General features: G+C 51.9%; 7 protein-coding genes across 8 annotated transcripts; 2 read left to right on the top strand and 5 right to left on the bottom strand.

The window, feature by feature from the left end:
• Positions 1-40: 40 nt before the first annotated feature.
• NCU04135 (hypothetical protein) lies at positions 41-1,848 on the top strand. Its single transcript, XM_956198.3, has 2 exons — positions 41-359; positions 428-1,848. Exons 1-2 carry the CDS (start codon positions 243-245, stop codon positions 1,103-1,105), a joined length of 795 nt encoding a protein of 264 aa, XP_961291.1. The 5' UTR covers positions 41-242; the 3' UTR covers positions 1,106-1,848.
• NCU04134 (hypothetical protein) lies at positions 1,503-2,812 on the bottom strand. The gene is made up of 4 exons (XM_956197.2): positions 2,360-2,812; positions 2,113-2,215; positions 1,979-2,030; positions 1,503-1,901 (listed from the first exon to the last, which is right to left on the bottom strand). Exons 1-4 carry the CDS (start codon positions 2,633-2,635, stop codon positions 1,814-1,816), a joined length of 519 nt encoding a protein of 172 aa, XP_961290.2. The 5' UTR covers positions 2,636-2,812; the 3' UTR covers positions 1,503-1,813.
• A 707-nt stretch (positions 2,813-3,519) lies between these two features.
• NCU04133 (peptidase family M28) lies at positions 3,520-7,990 on the bottom strand. The gene is made up of 4 exons (XM_956196.3): positions 7,152-7,990; positions 6,799-7,071; positions 5,823-6,740; positions 3,520-5,770 (listed from the first exon to the last, which is right to left on the bottom strand). The coding sequence occupies exons 1-4, from the start codon at positions 7,439-7,441 to the stop codon at positions 4,033-4,035; spliced, it is 3,219 nt and encodes a 1,072-aa protein (XP_961289.2). The 5' UTR covers positions 7,442-7,990; the 3' UTR covers positions 3,520-4,032.
• A 541-nt stretch (positions 7,991-8,531) lies between these two features.
• On the bottom strand, positions 8,532-11,092 carry NCU04132. Of its 2 annotated transcripts, XM_011396317.1 has the most exons (4): positions 10,841-11,092; positions 9,283-10,749; positions 9,073-9,216; positions 8,558-9,021 (listed from the first exon to the last, which is right to left on the bottom strand). In XM_011396317.1, exons 2-4 carry the CDS (start codon positions 10,736-10,738, stop codon positions 8,975-8,977), a joined length of 1,647 nt encoding a protein of 548 aa, XP_011394619.1. In that variant the 5' UTR covers positions 10,739-10,749; positions 10,841-11,092; the 3' UTR covers positions 8,558-8,974. The 2 variants fall into 2 exon arrangements, with proteins under 2 accessions (XP_011394618.1, XP_011394619.1); XM_011396316.1 differs by having other exon boundaries at positions 8,532-9,021; positions 9,283-10,855.
• A 2,985-nt stretch (positions 11,093-14,077) lies between these two features.
• On the top strand, positions 14,078-16,948 carry NCU04131 (hypothetical protein). The gene is made up of 5 exons (XM_956194.2): positions 14,078-14,341; positions 14,399-15,144; positions 15,217-15,480; positions 15,537-15,654; positions 15,718-16,948. The coding sequence occupies exons 2-5, from the start codon at positions 14,689-14,691 to the stop codon at positions 16,671-16,673; spliced, it is 1,794 nt and encodes a 597-aa protein (XP_961287.2). The 5' UTR covers positions 14,078-14,341; positions 14,399-14,688; the 3' UTR covers positions 16,674-16,948.
• On the bottom strand, positions 16,725-19,075 carry NCU04130 (acylase ACY 1). Its single transcript, XM_956193.3, has 4 exons — positions 18,711-19,075; positions 18,635-18,653; positions 18,214-18,563; positions 16,725-18,147 (listed from the first exon to the last, which is right to left on the bottom strand). Exons 1-4 carry the CDS (start codon positions 18,873-18,875, stop codon positions 16,870-16,872), a joined length of 1,812 nt encoding a protein of 603 aa, XP_961286.1. The 5' UTR covers positions 18,876-19,075; the 3' UTR covers positions 16,725-16,869.
• A 669-nt stretch (positions 19,076-19,744) lies between these two features.
• On the bottom strand, positions 19,745-21,591 carry NCU04129 (gamma-tocopherol methyltransferase). The gene is made up of 4 exons (XM_956192.3): positions 21,083-21,591; positions 20,408-20,976; positions 20,225-20,342; positions 19,745-20,163 (listed from the first exon to the last, which is right to left on the bottom strand). The coding sequence occupies exons 1-4, from the start codon at positions 21,247-21,249 to the stop codon at positions 20,007-20,009; spliced, it is 1,011 nt and encodes a 336-aa protein (XP_961285.3). The 5' UTR covers positions 21,250-21,591; the 3' UTR covers positions 19,745-20,006.
• Positions 21,592-21,615: the final 24 nt, after the last annotated feature.

Raw genomic sequence — 21,615 nt, 5'->3', positions numbered from 1 at the left:
CCACACCGGCCATTCAGCACCCAACCTTAACTCAATTGACAGGTGGGGGAGCTTCCAGAACCTCTTCAGCCTCCTTGTCCCGAAAATACAAAACACAACCAAACCACCAACAGGCGCATCAAGAAGTTGACAGCAGCGACATAAAATCACAAACCACCCAATTGGACTCACTACAATATATATCTACCGATAATTCCATACGCATAAGCATCAGCCCATCGATTCGACAACTTCACATCAGCATGGATAACAACGCCCAACCCCAAGGGCAACTACAGCTCCAATCCCAAATGGACATCGACATCCACGAACCCTTTACAACCGCCGAGCACATTCAGCAACTCAGCAACATCGACAATGTACGTTACCTCCTTCCACCATTTCCATATTCCTCCAACTAACCTCCTCCTCTCCAAAAAAAAAAAAGGACATCGTCTCCCTTCTCGAACTAACCTCCAACGCCCTCCGCTGCCTCGCCTCCCCACCACCCACATCATCCGACACCCAGAACCAAACCGAAGCCGAACAACAAAAACAACAACAAGAAGAACAAGACCAAGAAGACGCTACAACCCGCTTCACCCAAATCCAATCCACCTTCCTCTCCACCCTCGACCGCGTCGACAAGCAACTCCGTCGACAAATCTACGCCATGGAAGAAGCAGGCATCATCAACCTCCGCTCTTCCTCCTCCAACTCCAACCCCAACAACCCCGACGACGACGGTACCGGCGGTCCAGGCGAACCCAGTGCTTCCAACAAACCCGGCGGTTACGCGGCCGCTTCTGCACCCAAAAACCCCGGCGAACTCACGCGCCCAGCCAAGATCGAGACGCACCGCGGCGCCAAGTGGGTGCGGCCCGTGGTGGCACGACTGGACCCGGACGGTGTGGGGAGGTATGGGAATCTGGATGTAGGGAGGATGAATATGGCGATTGATACCGTGGAGAGGGATATGGAACGGGAGCTGTGGCTGAGGGCGAGGGAGCATGCGGAGAGAGTGGTGAAGGAGAAAGGAGTTCCTGCTGCTGGTGTGGGGCCGCTTGGTGCAGGTGGTGTGATTAAGAAGGAGGAGGAAGGAGCGGATCGGATGGATGAGGATTAGAGGTCTTGTTCCCTTGGTGTTGGTAACGCTGAGGGCGCGGTTATCCAGGAAGCAGGAGCAGCAGAGCGAATGGACGAGGGCTTGATGGGAGCCGATCAGATGGATGAGGACCGGATGTCTGAAACCGAGGAGTTCTACACGCCGTTCGAGTATTTTTGATTTACTCGGACGTTGCACATCATGGCAGGAGCGATTTTCAGGATTCGTACGACAGGTGGCTTGCTTGGTTGGTTTTTTCGGATGCATGTCTATCAGGAGTTTGGGACTATGAAACATGATCAAATTTGGCATTACGGTGGGTTTTCAGGCGTTAGGTCGTTGTTCTAGTGAGCTTTACACTGGGTTGCTGTTGATAGGATTATCATAGGATATCATCACATGTAGTTTACACATCAGTGAAATCCGAAACTCCAACGAAGGAGTGTGTAAGGAGTTCAATTTTGATGAGAACCGAAACTATGGGCAGGAATTCCCATCCATCAGCCAGTCAAACTGCTCATCATCCAGATGGGCCACCGAACAAGACCGAATATGTAGGAGAAATCCTATTACCCTAAGATCACTCGATTCATCACTCGTCGACTAGGACCAAAGCACCTCAATTCCTTTTTACGTATCAAGGTTTGGCGCGCCTCCAGGCTTGTAAGGACCTCTATGCTCCCCTGCCGCCCAAAAATATCCGAAGTACTTCAACGGTCGAATGGACCTCTAGGCCGTAGAGCTCTGGCACCGTCTGTCGTAACCACCCGCACCGATAGTGCTGTTGCCGCCCAGGACAAAGATGGACGGGTCGATGCTGCCGTTTTGATATCATGTCAGTGTCTTCAAGCAGGCATGAAGGCAAAGGGACGGGTCAGCGAAAAGGTGGCTTACATATCATCAAACAGCACGCAGTTGATATGCTCGTTTGCGTTGTTGATGTCCGCTTTTTGAGCCATGTCAGCCAGCCATTTCTGTTCAACGAGGAATATAGTATCTAAAGGAGGAGTAGATAGGACATGACGTACTGTACCACAAAAAGTAGCTCTTGCATTTATCACCCGCCGCGTTGCAAGTGTACTGGCACTTGAATGCGCCGTAGGGGTCGGTGCGGTGGGTGTAGGGCATGTACTGTTTTGGATTTGATCCATGTTTGTCAGCTCACTTTCCTTTCACTTCACCGTTCACATCACCATCGTTTACTCCCATCCACACTCTATAACCCTCCCTTTTCTCTCTCCTTTATCTTGACTCAAGGGAATGATGATGACATACATGCGGTCCACTCAGAAAGTGTTTATCCCACCAGCTCTTCTTGACCGTGTAGGAAGTCCAGTTGAGGTTCGCGGCGGGCGCGACGAGCGAGTAGTCGGCGATGGGCAGGCTGCCGGGCGAGGAATCGGTGGCGGGGGGACCATTGACGCAGCTCTTGGCCTTTGCGCCTGAGTTAGAGCTGGGATTGGGGAGAGGGTTGGCGCCGGCGCCGGTGGTGAGGAAGGCGGCGGACGCTGAGAGAAGGAGGGCGAGGGTTTCGAGGATTGAGGGGGCCATTTTTGAGGATGGAAGGTAGGATGGATGGTAGATGGTTGGCCTGGAGTCGGGTGAGGTTGTTGAGATTGTTCGTTTGAGCTCAGAGTAGGTGCGGTTTGTGTTGAAAGTATCTATCTAGACTCGAGAGAAAACCAAAAGTCGTTATAGTACCAGGTAACGTGAATATCAGGACTAGGTCGATTTGTTGAGGTGTAGGTGAGTGAGAGATTTGGCCTGAGTCGGGTGTGAGAAACCTTGGGTCAAATGTTGCAAGGCAGCAAAGAGGAGAAGGAAGGAACGCTCGAGGGAGAGGGAGAAAACGTTCCCTCCGAGATCTGAATCGCTTGACAGGTAGAGGTACTAGTAATGCTTCTGGAGCTCAAGGGAACGACGGAGTTCAGTTGCCTCTTTCCGCGTTCAAGCTCAAACATGGCACTCCATCCCGAAACAAACGTCTTTCGTCCAACCGCCTTCTCGAAATTCCGGCCAGATTTACTTCGACTTGCCACCAAGACTTTTGTCCGCAAACATACATACCAGCCGAGACACACAAGCATCACAACTTGTCGGTTCAGGTCTTTCGAAGAGTAGAGATAGTAAAAGATCAGCTAACACCCAAGAACCGAGTACATAGTGTGTCCTCGACACAAACAGGTGTAACATCCACATGCAACCTCCCGCTTGTCAAGACGCAGGAACCAGATGGGATGGTAAGACACCGAGACACTTCGGGCAACGCGTTGACGACGCAGCCCTTTCACCTGTATTGCCGTCATTCTTTGTGTGTGGTATTTGGGCAGAGTGGAAGCTTTGACGTTAGGAGAGAAAGGGAACTACGATTGAAGGATATGTGATGGATGGGATTTCATTGCCACTTGGAATTAAATTCAGATTAGCCGCCATTTGCACAGAGAAACTTCTTGAAAGCTTGTAGAAGGTACATGAAAGATTTTCAGACAATCGAAAGAAAGACTTTGGTAGTGATCGGATATGGAGGTGTCAAGAAGCAGGCGACATTCGGAAGTCTGGACCGATAAAAGACGGTGAAACATCGGGGAGCACCCCATTCGGTCCTGGTGCAACTTTACCTCAATAGTTGCTTGACGTCTGTTGAGCGACTCGAGATGTGAGCCGAAGGCAGATCGCTATTCGAGTCAAATGGCAAAGCACACCGTTAGTTGCCACACTCTAGGTTAACATCAACAACCCATCCAGGAAAAATGCCCAAGTTCAATGTCAACAGTGGAGAAGGGAAAAGGGCTTCCTCAAGTCAAGTTAGCAATGACCATGGGCTGGATAGGGTATACACATGTCATGTAGGAAATAAGTCAAACCCAACCAATCGGCCTCCTCATGCCAGCAACTCCTACTCCTTCGCTACGACACTTCACAAATCTCTCATCCATACCACTATTTCCCTACACAATCTTGAACGCCTTCCTTCCCTCCACTAACCCCTCCGAGAATTTCGTCACAGCTGCCCAACTCGGGACAAACTGTAACGCCTCATCCAATGCCGGAATAGTCCCCGGCGTGTTTGCATCGCTCCACATACAAATCACCGTGCCATCATTCTCATCATACTCCTTCCTGGTTTCCGAGCCCTTCCACTCCGCATTCACCACCCACGTCTTACCGAACTCCCTGTGCCAGAGCCTAACCAGCCCCACTCCATCTTCAGGGTACTGTCCAAAGCGGTCGTCCCAGCCGGAGCCGTTTTCGATAGCCAATGCCGACACAGGCTTCTTGAACTGAAGAAAGCACGACTTGGTGTTATCAGCCGTGATCTCGATCCGGGCAGTGGTCCTCGACGAGTCACCTCTCTTGGTGCTGCGCGTGGCGTTGATGGTGATGAGGTCGGCGTAGCTATCCTCAGGGAGACCATTGTCATCTTCGCTTCCAAGCTTGGGTGGGACCGCAGATCCGTCGAAACAGCACGTTGATATCGTGGAACCACGACGAAGGGATTTGCCACAGGTGACTTCCCGTCCGGATGCAGAAGGGAGTTCAGCGATAATGGGGCGGACGTATTCCTCGATACCGGTATAGCAGACCTTGTTGTCGCCGGTGGCGACGTCAATGTACTGACCGAAGAAGGTCTTATACCGGTTGTTGGCCGAGAAGGGGAAGGCGATGAGGTTATAGGTAAGGGTGACGATAAAGACGACAAGTAGGAACACAGGAATGTGATGTGTGACACGGTGAATGAAGGGCGTGAGGGGAAGGATAAGCAAGACAGTGAAGACGAAGATGATGAGGTAGGGCGTGATGAGCTTGCTACCGTCTGATCCGGTCTGATATACTGCGTCTGTCAGCATCAGACCCGTCTGAGCTGCAAGAATAATCATGAAGGGGCCCAGCAACAAGAACTGGAAGAACCATGCCCAAGAAGGCAGATGTCCAGACCATTCTTGCTCATGGTCGTACGGCTCCCCATCTTCTTCCATCTTCCGCGCTCCGTGGACCAACGCGGTGATAGAGCGGCGATAAGTAGTCGCAAACGTAGTACGGCCACGATCATTGGTGCCATTACCGCCAACGAGCGGTGTCCGCTCAGTCGGTTCGTCATCATCTTCGGATTCGTTCTCATCCCGGGATGCAGTAGAAGGAGCGCCAGAAGAACGACCAGGGATGGGTGTAGTGGGAGCAGGCTGTGGTTGCGAAGAATGCGCGGCGACAGAAGGCGCAGTCGACAATCCATTAGTAGTGCCGGCCGGTGCTTTAGACTTGCTGGGCTCCTGAGCAACCGTGGGCGATGGAGGAGAAGCAGCAGAGGCGGATGATTCAGCCCTGGCCCTCAAAGAGGGTTCATCGGTACTATCCCGGAACCCCTGATATCCATTGTGATCATGTTCCTGGCCGTCATAGTCCTCCTGAACTTGCAAGGCGTATGAAGATTTCCTTGGCACAGCCAAGAGCTCAACGAAAGAGATCAGGCAGGACAAGAAGATGGCCGATTCAAGGAAAACAAAGATGTAACCCGCCGCAATCCTACGGCGGTCCTCCAAGGCAGTGACGGCGACCAGAACAATCCAGCCAAAAACGAAGAGCCACAGGTTGGCGTAGCCGCGGTGAAGAGCGCTGGGACGGACGAAATTGGCGCCGCGCATGATCATCCAGAAGGAGAAGTAAAAGATAGACACCATCATAACCCATCTGAAACGACTGTTAGCCCGAACAGCAAGGAAACCAGGAGACAACAACTTACACAGAATAACGACTGCTGTAGACAATCAACGGATTGACCTTATTCATCAAAAGAGCCGAGCTGATCGTGAAAAACACAGCGACACCCAGAGCAAAGGGGAAGCGGAAGAAGCCCTTCCATCCACCAATGGGAACAGCTTCATATTCGGGATGCTCCTTGGTCTTGACCGTGGAGGTGAAGAAGTAGTCCTTGTCGAGGTTACGAAGAAGCCAGGTGATGCCGACCAAGACCAACGGAGTCGCGATGAGAAGAGTAAGTGACCAGGCAAACATGCCGCGCAGACCGAAGAGCACAAAGCTTTTGCCGAAGAGGTCAAACCACACTCCGTTAGAGGAACGACCGTTGGCAACCTTTCCATGGGCTTTATCAGGCCTCTGACCGATGAATGTGTTACCCGTGTCACCGGAAAATTGCTTGGTTGTGTGGATAGCTGCTGACAGCATATGCCAAAGACTTCCTTTGGAAGTGTGCCGAGTATCGTCCTGGTTGGTGTGATATCTCGCACGGGGCTTGAAGAAGGCCAAGTCGATTCCACGCTGGCCGTAAGCGTCAACGAGTACTGAGTAGTCGGTACCGCTAGAGATGAAGCCCAGGCCGAAGGCATCAGATGCAATCACAGTACCGAAAGGGTGCGATGTTCTAGCATACGCCGCCATAACCTCGCGATCCGTGGCACGGAATACTATCGCCCTGCCTCCAGCACCGGCACCTTCGAGGTTCAAGAAGGTATGGATGAATGGATTCAGCTTGTGCTGCCCGAGGGCATGGGCGCCGTAGAGCCAATCTTCCTCGCCGTTATTCAACATGACCACGATGCCGCGCTGGGGTTGGTGGCCCGGGGCGGTAAAATATTTGAGGACTTGCAAGGCAGTCACGACTCCCATGCCGTCGTCGGTGGCACCAAAGCCCGTTGACACGCTATGAGCTGTCAGTTTGGGCGACTTCTTGCACAAACAAAGACTGGTAATGAACTTACGAATCGTAATGGGCATTGACCAAGGTGAGACCCTTGGCATTACGTCTCATTCCATGGGCGTAATCGGCCTCCCACCACTCGCCTTCATCGTCCTCCTTGCCGCGAATGTAAACCAGGATGTTGGTACCCTCGAAGTAAGCGGCATTATTAATTGAGTCCGTACGAGTGAAGGTAGTTCCATTAGACTTTCCCATGACAAAGGTGGAATTTGACACATTGTCATCGAAAACGGTGACTGCTGCAGACTTGCCGTCCTTTACGGTAGTCATTTGGCTGTAATCAATATCAAAGAAACCGTTTTGTTAGTCTTTGGCAACCAGCCGTTGTAGAAACTCGAGGCCAAGACAACTCACCCATCAGACACCCAACTAGCGCCATTTTCCTCCAAGATGGTCTCGACCTTCTCCAGCAGATATCTGCGCACCTCCTCGTTGAACTTGCTGTTGTAAGGATGGTACGCTCTGGTGATGGTGGTGAGGTCGAGCCAGGCCTCGGTGAGGTTGACACCCTTGAACGGCTCGGCCGTCTTAGGCGCCGCCGGTGTTTTCTCGTTGATGATGACGATGGGTATCAGCAGGGCCAGGTAGATGAGCGTGGTCCAGAACGTGACCGGGCCCGGCCGGAAAGATATGGGATTGATCATCGGTTCGACAAATCGGCCCAACAGCTGCGCGACAGGAATCAAGAAAGGTAGATGAGACAGACGAAGAACGCCGATGTCGCGCACAAGAAAGAATCTGTGCTCCTCAAAGACTGGGTGGAGAGTCTCGTATGAATGACATTAGATACATGAATTGTGGAAGCGGATGTATCCAGAAGCCAAACAGGGTTGAAGCTGTATAAGTAGTCGAAAGAGTTCAAAGCATGTAAGAGAGAGGGACAATGCCGCCAGTGAATGAAGCTGGACAGGATGCGTGACAAAGTGCGGAGGCGATAAACGTGAGGTGGTTGGTGGACTGTGAATCGCGAGAAGCTGAACGAACGACGTGCTGAGGTCGAGTTCTGATCTCGCTTCAGCCAAAGTTCCACGACTGGGCTAACACAGGTACAGATCTGAAACGCAATTCCACAACAACAACAACATTCGATTCCTGATTATCTTGCCGTCGATTTTTGATTGAATTCTAGGTGTAAGCTAGAGGTAGAGAAGCAACAAGAACAACGGTTCAAAGTGAAGATTTGAGGATAAGAGGGCGTCGTTGTGGACGGGAAGAGGGGTTGGTTGGATGGATGTTGCCAAACAGAGCCTAGCCGACAGCAGGGTTCCAGGTTCTCCATCCGTCCATTCAGGCAATTGAAACCATTGGCCCAAGCTCCCTCCCTTCTTCCTTCCCCCGGCATCCCAGAGCATGTCGTCACCTCTTTCCCGACTCAAACTTGTGCACTACTATGTACACGACGAAAGAGGTCGCCATTGTGACACCGGGCAAGAGCTCTTCTCTAGCCGCCAAGTTTCAACATATCTTACGGCAAGTGCGACTCTGCTCAGTGCTAGTGCAAAAACTGAAGGGTGATCGAATGAAGCTCTGCATGCCAACCCAAAACGGAAACCACCATGTCGACTGAAGGTGTAAGTCTTGGCGTGTAATGTTTCTGTTTTGACAACAATTTTGCAAAAGAGAAGATGTTACGCTCGTCATGGTAATGGTAACAAAACATCAAGCTCGTGACTGAACTGTTGCATGAATGAGGATAGAGTGTGACACAAAAAAGACGCCTAGGTCTGAACACGGATGGAACATCTATATGTCTCTGTGATGATCTCTTGTTGGGGTCCCCTCTTCCTCTAGGTTGTATCGTGCTATCAGCTTCCAAATTTTCCTCTGACTCTGATGCCTTCTTAACATCTAATGTCCTCCTCGTACGCTAGGTTATGGAGTGTTCAGAGTTGAGCTTCACTGGATAAACATTTGGACCAAGGAGCCGTCCATCCAAGGGCTAGTCATGTAGCTAGTTGGCTCTTGGTTTCTAGAAGAAGAAAAAAACCATCCTGGGAATAGTCATTTTTGGGTGTTCCATCCTCCTCTTTAACCATCGACCATGTGTCCCAAGGACCTTGATGTCACTCTTAACAAGTGCCATGGCGGATTAGTCACCGTGGTACTCCCTCACAAGACGATGTTAGATCCCCGTTGACGAATAAACGTGAGATTGTATCCCGGAGGTCGCAGGTGCGTTAAACATCTCGCCAGACTTCTCTATATCTCGCCCACTTTTGGAACCCTAAGAAAACGTTAGCAGAAGATCCCTTGACAGTCAAGTCATTTTGCTTACCCATGGACTGAAATCCTTCATCCATTCCTCTCATTGCGTCAATGAACATTTTTTTCAACCCTTGTTGGGCGAATCTGTGAACGCAACTATCAAGAAGCCTGAGCATGATGGCATCTCTTCCCTTGGCCACATCAGGGTTTTGGTCTGTGTGATCAAGTCGCAGTTAGCATCCGTACAAATATTGGAATACGTCATTGACGGACAACTTGCCTGAAATGCAGATGCATGTTACTCCGCCGACATTGTCTGAAATCATTCCGGCCCACGGTAAATCCTCAAAAACGGGACTTCCCGTATTCTTGACGTACGTCAAGGCCACTGCCACAATGGTTTGTCCTTCAAGACCCAGCACAATATCCTCGATATTCATCGTGCCTTCCAATTTCGCGTATTGATCGTACCATCCCATATTGTCCTTCTCCCTCGATTCCCTCTCCACTATCTCCATAACCATGTGGTACTCGCTGAATTCACACGATCGGAATATTAGTTCCGAGTTCATCAGTGTTGTTGGACTTGTTCTTGTTGTTGCCCAGTCGTCAAACACAAGCAACCAGTCGCACGTTTCCAGACCAGCGCCCGGTAAGCTGGACTGAGGCTTAACGGGCCAGCTGCGGCGAGAGAACCAGTCCTCTGAAGGGCTTTCCATGGGAATTCCATAGAATAAACGTGGAAATGTGCTTCCGAGCTGTAGACGGCAGACTCCACGGGTTTTCCTGAGTTGGCGTGAAGCGTGATCATGCAAACTTAGTCCAATACCCCTTTGACGGTAAGACGGTCGAACAAACAGAGCGGCTAGAGAGCCAACCAATCTTTCCGAGTCGCTGCCAATATATGTGGTATATGTAGCACAGAATCCCAGTAGTTGGGTAGTCCCTGGCTCGCGAACAACGTAGTGCATCGCGTAGCCATCGCGGCAGAGAAGGGACTGGAATGAAAACCGACTAAGCCGAAAATTGTCGGGAAAACACTGGCACCACAATTCATAAGCTGGGGCGACATCGCGGTGCTCGTTCCATGCCTCCACTTGCCATGATTTGGGTGCTAAGATGAGATTTTGAACATTTGGCCCCGCTGTATGTGGCTGCTTAACATTCCCAACCATGACACGGGCTGCTGCTTCGAGCTCCGGAGGGGTAAAGCCAGAACTCTGAATGACTGTTGGGAATGAGCTCTCAAGGGGGCCTAGCCACTTGACGTTGCAACATGCCAACACAATCAGCGGTCGGTTTTCACATAGTGAGCGTACCGTCTTAGCCAGTGAGACCTGCGGAGGTTGACCAAAGCAAGGCGGACCTGAGATAACGAACACAACGGATTTGGCCAGCCTGATGTGCACGACATGTGTCCCAGTGATCCCATTCCTAGGGATATAAGGAACCTGCCGAACCCACGGGTGTTTCTTTGCTAGGGCCTTTCCGAGCGGTTCGAAGGGGTCACTGGTCGAATGGCCGGTTTCGGAGGTGGTATGACGGGGAGCGACTGCCGGGGTCAGGAGCAATAGTATATCGCCGTCTCTCAGGGACCTTGAAAGGGGAAGATATTCTAGTGAGTCTTGAATCACAGTTGTTGTTTGATTGCCGCCTTCAATCGCAGGAAATTGCTCAGAGGGCACAAGAGGGTCGTGGATCGCAAGTCTCTGGTCCGAATACCTTGGCGGGTTCATGGTTCATGAACCTGTAGTATTACCATGTTTAGCGTAAAAAGATCTGTTGGACTGTTCGCGGTCTTTGGGTGATTTGAAGGCATTGATGATTGACTGACTTACCTCTTTTTTAAAAAAGTTCTAATCAATTCAATGCCAAGCCTCCGTTCCAAAATTTTCATACACTGATCCGCAGGGTTCGGATGTGTATATGCAATGTTATAAAGAAACTCAAGCGGCTGGAGCTCCCGCGAGGTCGACTTAAGCTAGATCGTCCGGCAACAACGTCCAGCAAATGTAGAAAACAGCCCTCTGAAAGCTATGATGGGTCCATAACACACAAGTAAGAAAGGGTACGCGTCTAGCAGCGCTCAGATTCAAGTTCGGGTCGGATCAGTCGCTCGTAAGGACCAATAGGGGGGACAGATTCAAAATCCGAACCAGGAAGTAGGTTCGGCAATGGCAGATAACGACGGAGTGGCTTCACCTTGTGTTTCCTGTTTTTGATACCGCGGTTGAGCAGAGAAACCTACCGGAAATGGCAAGAGACTAGGCTAAGCGCGACACCAGGCAAAGGAACAACCGAACAGGAATGGGAATGATGGAACTTTAAGGGAACACTAGCCCTCCTCGAATGGCAGTTGGCTGACTGGGTTGATCCCACTAACGTCAGCAGTCCATCCAGCAGGTTGTTCAGATAGGAGGGGTGGTTGTCGACATTGCAAAGATGTATATAGGAGTTGCCTGGCTTGAATGTCTCGGGTGGTGCAGGTGTAATGGTAACACCATGTTATCCACACGAGTGGGCAAATGGACTAGGTCATTGCGGATATTCGCGCGTCTAAAAAGGACACGGGAGAGAAAAGAAAATATGAGACGTGTTTAAAGGGGCTTAAAAACTTTGCAGGGACATCTTTTCTTTCGCAGGGCAACAGCCCATTGGGTGATGACGAGCAGGCTATATAGCTCTGGTGTACGCTGAGCAGCAACTGGGGTAGCACAAGGAGCAATGCGCTGATATTGTATAATTGCGTGTGATGCCATAATACTTGACACATCAAGATTGTGAAATGAATGGTTTGGGTATTCGAACGAGAAACGCGACGGAGGCCCTGGAAGGGTAACAGGAAGTCCCGGTCCAGTGCTTTACGATGCTCTCACCGACCTCAAGTTCTCGCTCATTATTCTTTTTTTGCCGACGATGAAGGATGAGGTTGGGGATGGGGAAAGAATATCATGGCAAGAATTCAGAGCGGTATGGAAGCCCGAGCCCCTGATGATGGAGTCGCACGGGCAGCGTGGTACCGGGCATCCTTTGGTGCTTGTACTCGGTGCTGGGGTGGTTTCAAGGGTAAAGAACACTATAGAATCTAGTCAACAGCATCGACAAGGGGTGGCTCGAAGCGCAGCCGGCGCCAACGCTGACCACCCACGCAGACGAAGGAGGGACAAACCTTTTTCGAGTCCACAGCAAGCTGACTGAATGGAACGGTGACACGGCAGAGGGCATAGTACGTACCCATATCTTTCTATAACCGCACCGGTCAAGAGGCAAAAGTTGAGATGATGCTGTGCTGCTAGGCTAGCTCTCATGATTTGCGTGCCAAGTCCGTCCGTCTGGAGTCAGAGTGCCTCGTGAGGTCTGACGGGCCTAGTCTTAAGCCGGTGAATGCTGACACGAGGACAGCGGCAAATGGATACCGCTTGTTGCAATATGCACAGAGCATATCCGTCACGTCGTTCAGTCGCACCAGAAGGGTTGGATGATGACAGTGGGCGTAAAGGTCTGAGTTCGATTGGCTTCTGCGTGGAAGAAAGACATGGCCTCGTCGGCCTGCTTTCATGCTTCTTCTTCTTCCTCTGACCTCTTGGAACGGGCGCCTTCGTGATGACACTCGAGGGCAAAATCGAACTGATCACTTCCAAGAACGAGAGCGTCGGCGTACATATACTTGGTTTTCTTGCGTATCGAGTGACCATTGAGCATCGAGTCGTGAATGAAGCTTGAGTCCGGCTTCTTCAGGACAAGCAGTCAGTGGTGTTCAGTAATTCTCCCTGCGCCGGAAGCGGAGGAGTGACCAGAGACTAGTAGGAAGGGTAGCTGTGGGGGCCAATCTGGAGGTACTGTATGTAGGTAAGCTGCAGTGACTCCAGTGAGGCATACAAAGATTCGTAAGGACGATAGGTCAAAATGAATAACGGTAAAACGCTAGTTGTACATAGTTGGTAAGACTTGGAAAGGCCGGGTAAGAAAAAGGTGGGAATCCACATGGAGGACAGGCCAACAAGGCGGTGACAACCAACAGGCAAACGGCCTTAGTAAACTCCGATTGCATATGTAGAGAAATGGCTTCAGAAGAAGTCGATAGAGGGAGGCAGAGGGTGGACAACTTGACCTGATCAACAAGAGGAATTTCAGGACGGCGTCTCACTCCCGAAACCTATCCCGTCGGTGTTTCGCTTTCGTTCCCTCGTTGCTTGCTCCGCATAATGTCAATCTTACGGCTGAAGAATTCATTTGCTGGTGGTGAAAAGTAGCCTGACACGCTTACTACAGGCTAGTAACTGCAGTGATGGATGAACTCGTGATATGAATTCAGTTGGGTTGCTGTCTCCCACTGTGTAAGGCGTTGCTGCAGCGTGACAGTATTAGTAGGTAGCCGCGGCCTGGTTGATGATAACCGACAGACGTGCCCGCTCTGTCTGACACTCATCAGCAAGACGATGAGTGATACTTGGTAGTAGGTACCGGAGAAAGTCAGTATGTACCGGCGTGCATTTAGAGAAACCTGGGCACCTTCCGGTAAAAGCAAGGTATATCCACCTTCCATGATTCCAGCCTCGGCCTCCTGCCCGGGTCAGGCGCAGATAAATACCCCACGAGGTGGAGGACTTTGGTATGCGAAATCGGTCTTTCCTTGGCCGTAGCATGTCTTGTGTAACACGAAAACCGAGAAAGTCCCACCTCATTCTCCTCAGCGGGTACATCTGATATGAGGCAGGACTGAACGCCTTGAAATTTGTCGAATCTGTTCGGGTCGTTCCAAAAGTGCGAGAGAGAGCTGAGTGGAGGGGAAGTCAAACTGCTGATAACTCAGTTCAGTATGTTGAGCGTTTGCCACGTCGTTTCTGACACTTCATGAGACAACCGACCAGTGTCGAATCCGGCTGGACTTTTGTTATTTCCCATTTGGGGAGCAATGCACAATAGTCTTGTGCATAACCATTCACATAAAGCGGCATAAATATTATGTCAGCAAGGGTTACAAGTACACTATGTAGATCAGACCAGTGCACGAGCCACATTCAACCACCAGGTCTGTTGGGTGACGACGGTAAACTCGTGGTGGGGCGCGCCGCGACGCGTCTCCCAATTAATCACATGTACAAAGTTGTAGTACCTGCCGTCAAAGACATGTCATGTCGCAACAAACCGCCATATTCCACGACATGAAGGTGTCTCTGTGATAAGGTCATCGTTACTGCGGCGATCAACAGAACCGGGCTTGCAAAATGTCTTCCGTCGAAGGAGATCACAATACAAACGACACCAGTGTGAATCTCGGTGATCATGATCATGTCGGCGACAAAGACAATCTCGGCGCTCTCCTGGATGACATCGAGGCAGGTACGCACTTCTCTTTATATTCCTCAACAACAGATTTACTAATTCCTCTTTAGCCTCCAAAGTGCCGTCCAAACGCCGCCAAACCAGCATAAAGCCCACCGTCGAAAGCTTAACCTCGGTGCTCTACGACAGGGGTGCGTTGCCCGATGAGCTCGCCCGTCTGGTTGACCTGGTCACTCTCACCAACCATCTGGACCAAGCATCCAAGGGCGCCATCATCAAAAACTTGTATCCAGTGGGCAAGCTGAACAGCGACTCCGTCCTGAAAGTGGTTTGTGCCTTGGGCCATGGCCAGCTCAAGCCCTCCTTTCCGATCCAGACTCTTCTTCTCAAGTGGCTGATTATGGTCTACCACTTGCTTCAAGACACCGGCATATTGTCCCAGACGTATGGTGTCCTTTTCAACCTCCTCGACACTGCCGCCATCAGGCCGCAATTATGTCATGTCTTGGCCCTCATCACGCGACGACAACACGTCAAGCCTTTCAGGATACAGACAATCCTGGCCTTGTCCAGGCAGACGGGAAACGATCCAAAATTGACAGGCCTCCTCCGAGTTTTCAAAAACTACTATCCGGAAATTATTGTCGGCGATGCTGCCAACGGTCGCGCAGCTACCTTCAAGCATCCTGACCCGCAATGGCGAGCAAGATTAGATGAGATCCAGCAGCAACAAACTGAAGCTATCCAAGATGGCACAGTCAGAAATGGCTTCGCTGTCAGGTCTGCGTTTGGCCGCCAACAAAGGGGGGCAAAGGGCATCCTTATTCCGGCTGTGCATACCCTGCATGCTCAAGAAGTGAGTGCCGTCTTCCCTCTCGCTATCATCATTGATGTAAACAAAGTAACCAACCAACCAACCAACCTGCAGAACTCTGTCACTCTTGAAGAGGTCAATAGTCCAAAGTCCCTGGCTGAGAACCTGGACAAGATTGAGTTTCCGACGCAGCTCGTTGCAGTATTAGCAGACCCCCTCCTCCAGAAACTTCTGGTCCTCCGGCCAGATGCCGAAGGTTTATCGCGGGTGAACAATTGGGTAACAGCGTGCCTGGACGATGTTCGAAGTGGAGATGCCGACCCAAGTCTGCTACTTGACATGGTAGACATCATTCATGACTATGCTGCCAGCACAAAGGTCCGCATCAGAAAGCATTGTCGAGTTGTATTAACTTTGACTAACCCTGAAAGCAGACACTACCACCTCTCCTCATCAATTTCTTCCGTGAGTTTCTGCAAGTCTGGGACGGCAGAGACAAAAGAAAAATAGTCGTAGAGACTCTGAGCTTCCTCCCACTAATGAACTTCAAAGGTTTAACTCAACCCTTTCATCCATTTAACCCTTAGACAACCAAGCTAACTTACCACATACCAGAGCTTTACCAAATCCTCCTCCAGCCCTTCGAATCCGTTCTCCTCGACAATACCTCCGAATCCCAACTTTCCCTCCTAACTTTTTACACCTCCCTCCTCCGACAATGGACCCTCACCATGCTCTCCTCCGACTCAACCACCCTATCCTCCTCCCCGGCCCCTCAGTCCATCCCAGCCCTCATAGCCCACGTCAACACTCTCTCCCTAACCATCGCCCAAACCTCGCCCACGGTACCCACCCACCTCCTCATCCTCGACTTCTACACCCTCGTCGCCACCCGCATCTTCTCCTCCCCTTCCCTCCTCAAGCACATCCCCATCACCATCCCACCTTCCTTGCTAATTTACACCCTCCACTTCTCCCACTCGCTCGAAGTCGTCTCCCGACTCTGCGGCATCTTGGCGACCTACAAGCGCGCGTGGGAATCCGTCATGGTTTCCACCTCCCCGTCCGCTCGCCCCTTGTTTGCAGAGGAAAGACAGCAAATCACCACCTTCAATGCCTTCCTGATGGATCTGTGCAATGTCCTCTGGCGAGGCCGGGCGTTCGCCGTCAGCGACGCCAACGCCAAGGGATGTCTCGTGCCTAGAACGCTGGAGGCGGCGCTGAGGGGGTACCTCAAGAAGGTGGAGCCCGATGGGGAGCTGGTGCTCGGATCCGTGTTTGGATTAAGTCACAGTCCGGTGTTATGTTTGCAGAGTATTTCGTTCCTGAGGGAGTTGGAGGATCGAGAGTTGGAAGGAGAGATGGATATTAGTGATCGCGGATTGAGGGCGAGACATGCAGGACCGGTTACACAACAGAGTCTGGCGGCACTGGCAGGGAAGGGAGGGTTGGAGATTAGTTGGCAGGAGTATAGGGCGGGGGTGTTGAGGTATTTGGAGGAGAGAGGGTTTAAGGGGGTGCCAGAGTTGATGTATAACACGATGAAGAACTTGATGAAGGGGAGGCAGTAGTTGTGTTGACTGTCGTCAGTGGAGGATGTTGGCAGAGGTGGCAGCAAAGGAGGGAAGAATACTGCAGGGTGGTCGATCTACTCTGTCGGGGATATCCAGATGTGTTTGTGTTTCTCGTCTCGTTCTAACAACTCGCTATTTGCCAGTCTTGACCTCGTTCCTTCTCACCGGAGTCATCATCATCGTCATTACCAAATTACGCCGGGTAAGCAGCACCATCGCCTCTCATATCGCTTCCCGCCGACCACACCCCCGTGCCATCAATATCCTTCGTCCATCGAATAATTTGTCCCCTGCCGAACAAGATTCTCCCCATACCCTTCACAACCTCCACCTTATGCCCCAACTTCCTTAATCCATCTACCGTCTCCTCCGGCATCCCCTCTTCCACATGTACCGTCGCATCATACACATTCCCCTCATCTGGCATTCCCGCGCCGATACACACTCTCGGCGCATCCAACGCCTGCTGCGGGCTCAGCCCGCACAACACCTGCCCAAGCAACGTCTGCACATGCCCCTGCGGCTGCATGAATCCGCCCATGACGCCAAACACCGAGTGCAGACTGCTATCCTGCAGATTCGTGACCAGACCGGGAATAATCGTGTGGTAAGGCCTCTTTCTCGGCGCTAGCACATTCGGGTGCTTCGCATCCAGCGAGAAGTTGGCGCCGCGATTCTGAAGCGTGAAACCGCAGCCGGCGGGGATGATGCAGGTGCCGAAGCCGCCGTAGTTGGAGTTGATGAACGAGATGGCGTTGCCTTGGGAGTCAGAGCAGGCAAAGTATACGGTGTCGGAGGAGGTCAGGGCGGGAGAGGCGTACGGGTCGCCCGGTTGCAGGACCGAGGTGTTGGCGGAGGATGGAGAGAAGAGCTTGGCGCGCTCGGCGAGGTAGGAGGCCGAGATGAGCTGGGAGGTCGGGACGCCGGGAGCGGCGTTGGGGTCGGTGACGAACCAGGAGGCGTCGCCGAAGGAGATGCGGAGGGCTTCGACGATGGCGTGCAGGTAGGGGGCCGTGTTGTGGTCGGAGGGGCCGAAGGCTGGGATGGTGCCTTGCTTGATGAGGTGCTTGAGGATGCCGAGGACCATCAGGGCAACGATGCCTTGGCCGTTGGGAGGGTGTTCCCAAAGCTCGACGCCGTCGGTTTCGGAGGTGCCGTGGGGGTTGGGAAATTTCAGGGAGATGGGCTCGACGGATTCGCTGCCGGTTTCGAGGTGATGTTGGAGGTCGGCAAGCTCAAGATGGCCTCCGAGGTCGTTGACGACTTTGATAAGTTCTTCGGCAATGCGACCGCTGTAGAAACCCTTCTTGCCTTCGGTTGCCAGGGTGCGGAAGGTCTTGGCGAGGTTGGGTAGCTTGATGATTTCGCCGGCCTTGGGAGCGCGGACACCGTCAGGAGCAGAGGAATCGGCCTTTAACATCTCCGCGAAGTTGGGAGACGCTTCGCGGATGCCCTTTTCCTGTCTTCCCCACTGTTTCACTTGTCAGAGCGAGCACAATAAAGAACGGAGGATTTGATGGGTACTCTCAAAACTCACGAAATAAGCCGTCGTCTCCGATACAGGAAATCCCTTCTCACCCAGCTCAATCGCCGGTGCGAGAATCTGCCCCATGGTCAACTTGCCACTACCGAACCGCTCGACAGTATCGACCCAACCGGCGGCAGCACCAGGCACCGTCACAGCGTGAACGCTGCTCATGGGGATCTTCCCCACGGTGCCCTCTGGAATTTTTAGGCTCTTTCGGACGTTCTCGAGGGTACACTTGCCGCCCGCGCGTCCAGAGCCGTTCAGGGCCGAGACCTTGCCAGTCGAAGCATCGTAGTAGAGGCAAAACATGTCACCGCCGATGCCGGTTGAGCAAGGTTCCGTCATGTTCAGGCCGGCAGCTAGAAAGTGTGAGACGAGATTGGTTAGTGAGCACTTCATCATGAGTTCCAGGTAGATGGCTGAAGCGTACCAACGGCCACGGCGGCATCCTGACATGCATATTAGCAACTTTTGTTAGTTTAAAGGAAAGGGGCAGTAAATCTCACGGCAGCATTTCCTCCTGCATTGAGGATGTCGATACCGCACTTGGCGGCAAGCGGTTGTGTGCAAGCCACAATTCCTTTGGTGCTATGAACCACGCTTCTTCGACTCGGCCATTTCATGAACTCAGCCGATGGAGGTTGGTAGATGGATGAGGTGGGGAGAGGCATCGTGGACTTGGATCCTGTCTAGTGGGTGGAGGAACACGGGCAGCGACGATTGGATAACCCTGTGAAGTATGTAGTGTAGTAAGTCGAAGGGGAGTGGGCAGTAAACATCATTTATTGCCTCATCGGACCTTGCTCGTGAAACGTGGTACAGGAATGGGTAACGGATCGGATACTGATAAACGAGCTATGAGTACCATGGCGATCTCGCTGTCATTGGTGACCGATACTATTGGGTGACTTTTACTAAATAGGAAGGCCTTCCTCGGATTTGACCCCTCCTTCCCTCGCGGAACATCGTTATGACACACAACTTATGAGGGGTGTTTGATTTCTTCATTCCCCTACTATCGAGCGATAGACCGCACGTACTAGATCATTTTCGGCTTCTTGACTCACAGTTGGTGGTTTCCATCACCAAAAGAGGATTCTTCTTCGGTTTGCCTTCTCCCGGGAAAATCCAGAGAAAGAGATTCGAGGAGGATTCTCAAGTCATTGACCAACCAGCAACCACCAACTGCCGAGGCATCAAACTCACAGGCCCCCGGCTTCGGGTTGCTCATGCATCCGGTGACCATCCGTTGATCCTGTTTTCGGTCTTCGAAATCCGAACCTCGCCAACGTTCATTCGAGGTGGAACTAAGATGCCGAGCTCCGAGCCGCGTTGATTCCGGGGTTGCGGATATGCTGCCATGAGTTTACTCGGGTCGGACCGGACCGGACCGGAGGATAAGAGGTGAGCAGGCGGGGGCGGGGGCTGGGGTCGGGAGATGTCAATTGAGGTGGGGTAGCTTTGCTCTCGACTGTAGTGATAACAGGAGCAGGGGTGCTGTTCGTCACTTATATCTACGATTCTACCGGCATTCATGTTTGTGGAAACCATATGGCGGCGTTTTCAAGGTGGCGCAGCAATGAGTTCAATGGCTCGTGGATGACACGGACCTACCAATGTGAGTAGGTATCCAGAAAAGTCAGTCAGGTTCCCGGCAGCGCACTCTGAGGATGAGATTGTGCTTGTCGTCAGTCATCTGCCTGGATAACTGCCACCTCAGAGACAGCAACGTTCATGAGCTATCACATCACTGAGGATCAATTGAACCGGCAGTGTTTCCCTCACACCTTTGTCACTACATCTTACTTCTGGAATGACATGACGGCGTATCGGAAGCTGCCATTGGAGTATCCTCTCCTCATCGCGCGGAAGGCTTGCAGGAAGGCGATGCCGTCTCTGCCCTGGCTGAAGGCAAAAGCCCACAAGGAAGGGTTTTGTACCAGCGACCAGGAAATGTCCCTGCGGGCTCAAGTTAGCAAAGCCATTTACACACAGAGTCGCGGATAATAGTCAGGCTAACCATGTCTTGCTGACATCCTTGCTAATATCCTTGGGCTCATGGAAGACCTTGAGTCCAGCATCTGTAGCGAACTTGACATAGTCGGGCTGGGTGCACAGAGGCGGGAGCAGCATGCCGTCTGGTTCAACTTGTGTCAGCTGACTTTGATCTAGGATGTGCGCTTTCCTCTGGATAAATACCAACCTTCGATAGGCTTGATGTCATTGTCAAACTGCGTTTGGTTGAGTTCTTCGCCCTTGAACCAGTCGGCAAGAACCAGCTTTCCGCCCTGCTTGAGAACCTTGAAGGCATTCTGGAAGAAAAGAGCCTTGTTGGGAAAGTGGCTCAAAGCTTCACTGATCCACACAGCATCTAAAGTGCCGGCGTCCGAGGCAAAATACTCGCCCATCTTCTCGGCGTCGAGCTCAAGAAACCTGACCTTGCCCTTCCCGAGCGCAATGAAGCCGTCGGCATCTGGGGTGACGGTCTTGTCGTCACCCTGGATCTGTTTAGCGGCCTCGGCCTTGGTCAACCTGGTCGCCATTTCAACTTGCTTGGTGGAGATGGTGATGCCGGTTACGGTGCATCCCAACTCAGAGGCGAGGAAGCGCGAGGTGCCGCCAATGCCACAGCCAGTATCGAGAACACGAGCGCCCTCTGAGACCTTGGAGATTTCAAGGAGGAGGCGGATCAGGTTGACCTGAGCAACTTCCTTGGTGTCCTTGGCCTTGGCCTCGTCTGTGGCCCAGTAACCGTGGTGAATATGCTCTCCCCTGTTCACTTGTTAGGTCTCTGTTGCTGTTGTCTCTTGAGTGTTGTTTGAGCTTTTGACAACCCAGCCCCGTCAAGAACCTGATGATTAAGAGGTTGAAAACACACCATAGGTTTAGGTAGTAGTCGCTCGCCAGGTCATAATGAAGCTTGATGCGGTCTTTCAGAGCTTGCATCGTTGAGTGGGCAAGGCCCATTGGGGTATCATATTGCTTGCTGAGGTCAGTAACCTCATCTTGTCCTGTTTGTGGTGTCTGGCTTGTGACGGCGGCCATTATGACGGATTGGTTGAAATATTAAGAATTGGAGAAATGGTGCAGTGGAAGGATTTGGGAGGAGGCCGGGTCAGAGACAAAATCAACTGCTGTTATTTTGTTTGTTGTTGTGGTGATAAGGGAGCTGGTGGATGCTGGGACGTTGGTGATGAGCAGGAGGGGGAAGCGGGACGGAATGCGTTCGGCCGCTACGCTACGCTACCATTCAGCCAAGGATTGGGAACTCGGCTGTTATGCCTGCTTTCAATCCAGTCCGCAGCTCATCATTGATTTGGACGCTGAAACTCTTTTTGGATTTTACGCGCATGCAGTGATATCGGTGCCTGCCATATCGGATCAGAAAATGTGGAGTGATCAAAACATGAC

This window comes from Neurospora crassa, linkage group V, assembly GCF_000182925.2.
Source record: "Neurospora crassa OR74A linkage group V, whole genome shotgun sequence".
In the NCBI taxonomy this organism is placed as follows: domain Eukaryota; kingdom Fungi; phylum Ascomycota; class Sordariomycetes; order Sordariales; family Sordariaceae; genus Neurospora; species Neurospora crassa.
This window is presented reverse-complemented; position numbering and strand designations above follow the sequence as displayed.

Bases quoted from the DNA above. Each gene is read 5' to 3' on its own strand.
- NCU04135 (XM_956198.3), top strand. From the start codon at position 243: ATGGATAACAACGCCCAACCCCAAGGGCAACTACAGCTCCAATCCCAA. The intron at 360-427 runs GTACGTTACCTC...AAAAAAAAAAAG, and splicing joins AACTCAGCAACATCGACAAT to GACATCGTCTCCCTTCTCGA.
- NCU04134 (XM_956197.2), bottom strand. From the start codon at position 2,635: ATGGCCCCCTCAATCCTCGAAACCCTCGCCCTCCTTCTCTCAGCGTCC. The intron at 2,031-2,112 runs GTACGTCATGTC...TGGCTCAAAAAG, and splicing joins GAGCTACTTTTTGTGGTACA to CGGACATCAACAACGCAAAC. The intron at 1,902-1,978 runs GTAAGCCACCTT...TCAAAACGGCAG, and splicing joins TGCGTGCTGTTTGATGATAT to CATCGACCCGTCCATCTTTG.
- NCU04133 (XM_956196.3), bottom strand. From the start codon at position 7,441: ATGATCAATCCCATATCTTTCCGGCCGGGCCCGGTCACGTTCTGGACC. The intron at 7,072-7,151 runs GTGAGTTGTCTT...TATTGATTACAG, and splicing joins GCTAGTTGGGTGTCTGATGG to CCAAATGACTACCGTAAAGG. The intron at 5,771-5,822 runs GTAAGTTGTTGT...CAGTCGTTTCAG, and splicing joins TACAGCAGTCGTTATTCTGT to ATGGGTTATGATGGTGTCTA.
- NCU04132 (XM_011396317.1), bottom strand. From the start codon at position 10,738: ATGAACCCGCCAAGGTATTCGGACCAGAGACTTGCGATCCACGACCCT. The intron at 9,217-9,282 runs GCAAGTTGTCCG...TTGATCACACAG, and splicing joins AACATGCATCTGCATTTCAG to ACCAAAACCCTGATGTGGCC. The intron at 9,022-9,072 runs GTAAGCAAAATG...ACGTTTTCTTAG, and splicing joins TGAAGGATTTCAGTCCATGG to GGTTCCAAAAGTGGGCGAGA.
- NCU04131 (XM_956194.2), top strand. From the start codon at position 14,689: ATGGTCTACCACTTGCTTCAAGACACCGGCATATTGTCCCAGACGTAT. The intron at 15,145-15,216 runs GTGAGTGCCGTC...ACCAACCTGCAG, and splicing joins ATACCCTGCATGCTCAAGAA to AACTCTGTCACTCTTGAAGA. The intron at 15,481-15,536 runs GTCCGCATCAGA...CCCTGAAAGCAG, and splicing joins ACTATGCTGCCAGCACAAAG to ACACTACCACCTCTCCTCAT.
- NCU04130 (XM_956193.3), bottom strand. From the start codon at position 18,875: ATGCCTCTCCCCACCTCATCCATCTACCAACCTCCATCGGCTGAGTTC. The intron at 18,148-18,213 runs GTGAGTTTTGAG...CAAGTGAAACAG, and splicing joins CGGAGACGACGGCTTATTTC to TGGGGAAGACAGGAAAAGGG.
- NCU04129 (XM_956192.3), bottom strand. From the start codon at position 21,249: ATGGCCGCCGTCACAAGCCAGACACCACAAACAGGACAAGATGAGGTT. The intron at 20,977-21,082 runs GTGTGTTTTCAA...ACAAGTGAACAG, and splicing joins GACTACTACCTAAACCTATG to GGGAGAGCATATTCACCACG. The intron at 20,164-20,224 runs GTTAGCCTGACT...TTGAGCCCGCAG, and splicing joins AAGGATGTCAGCAAGACATG to GGACATTTCCTGGTCGCTGG.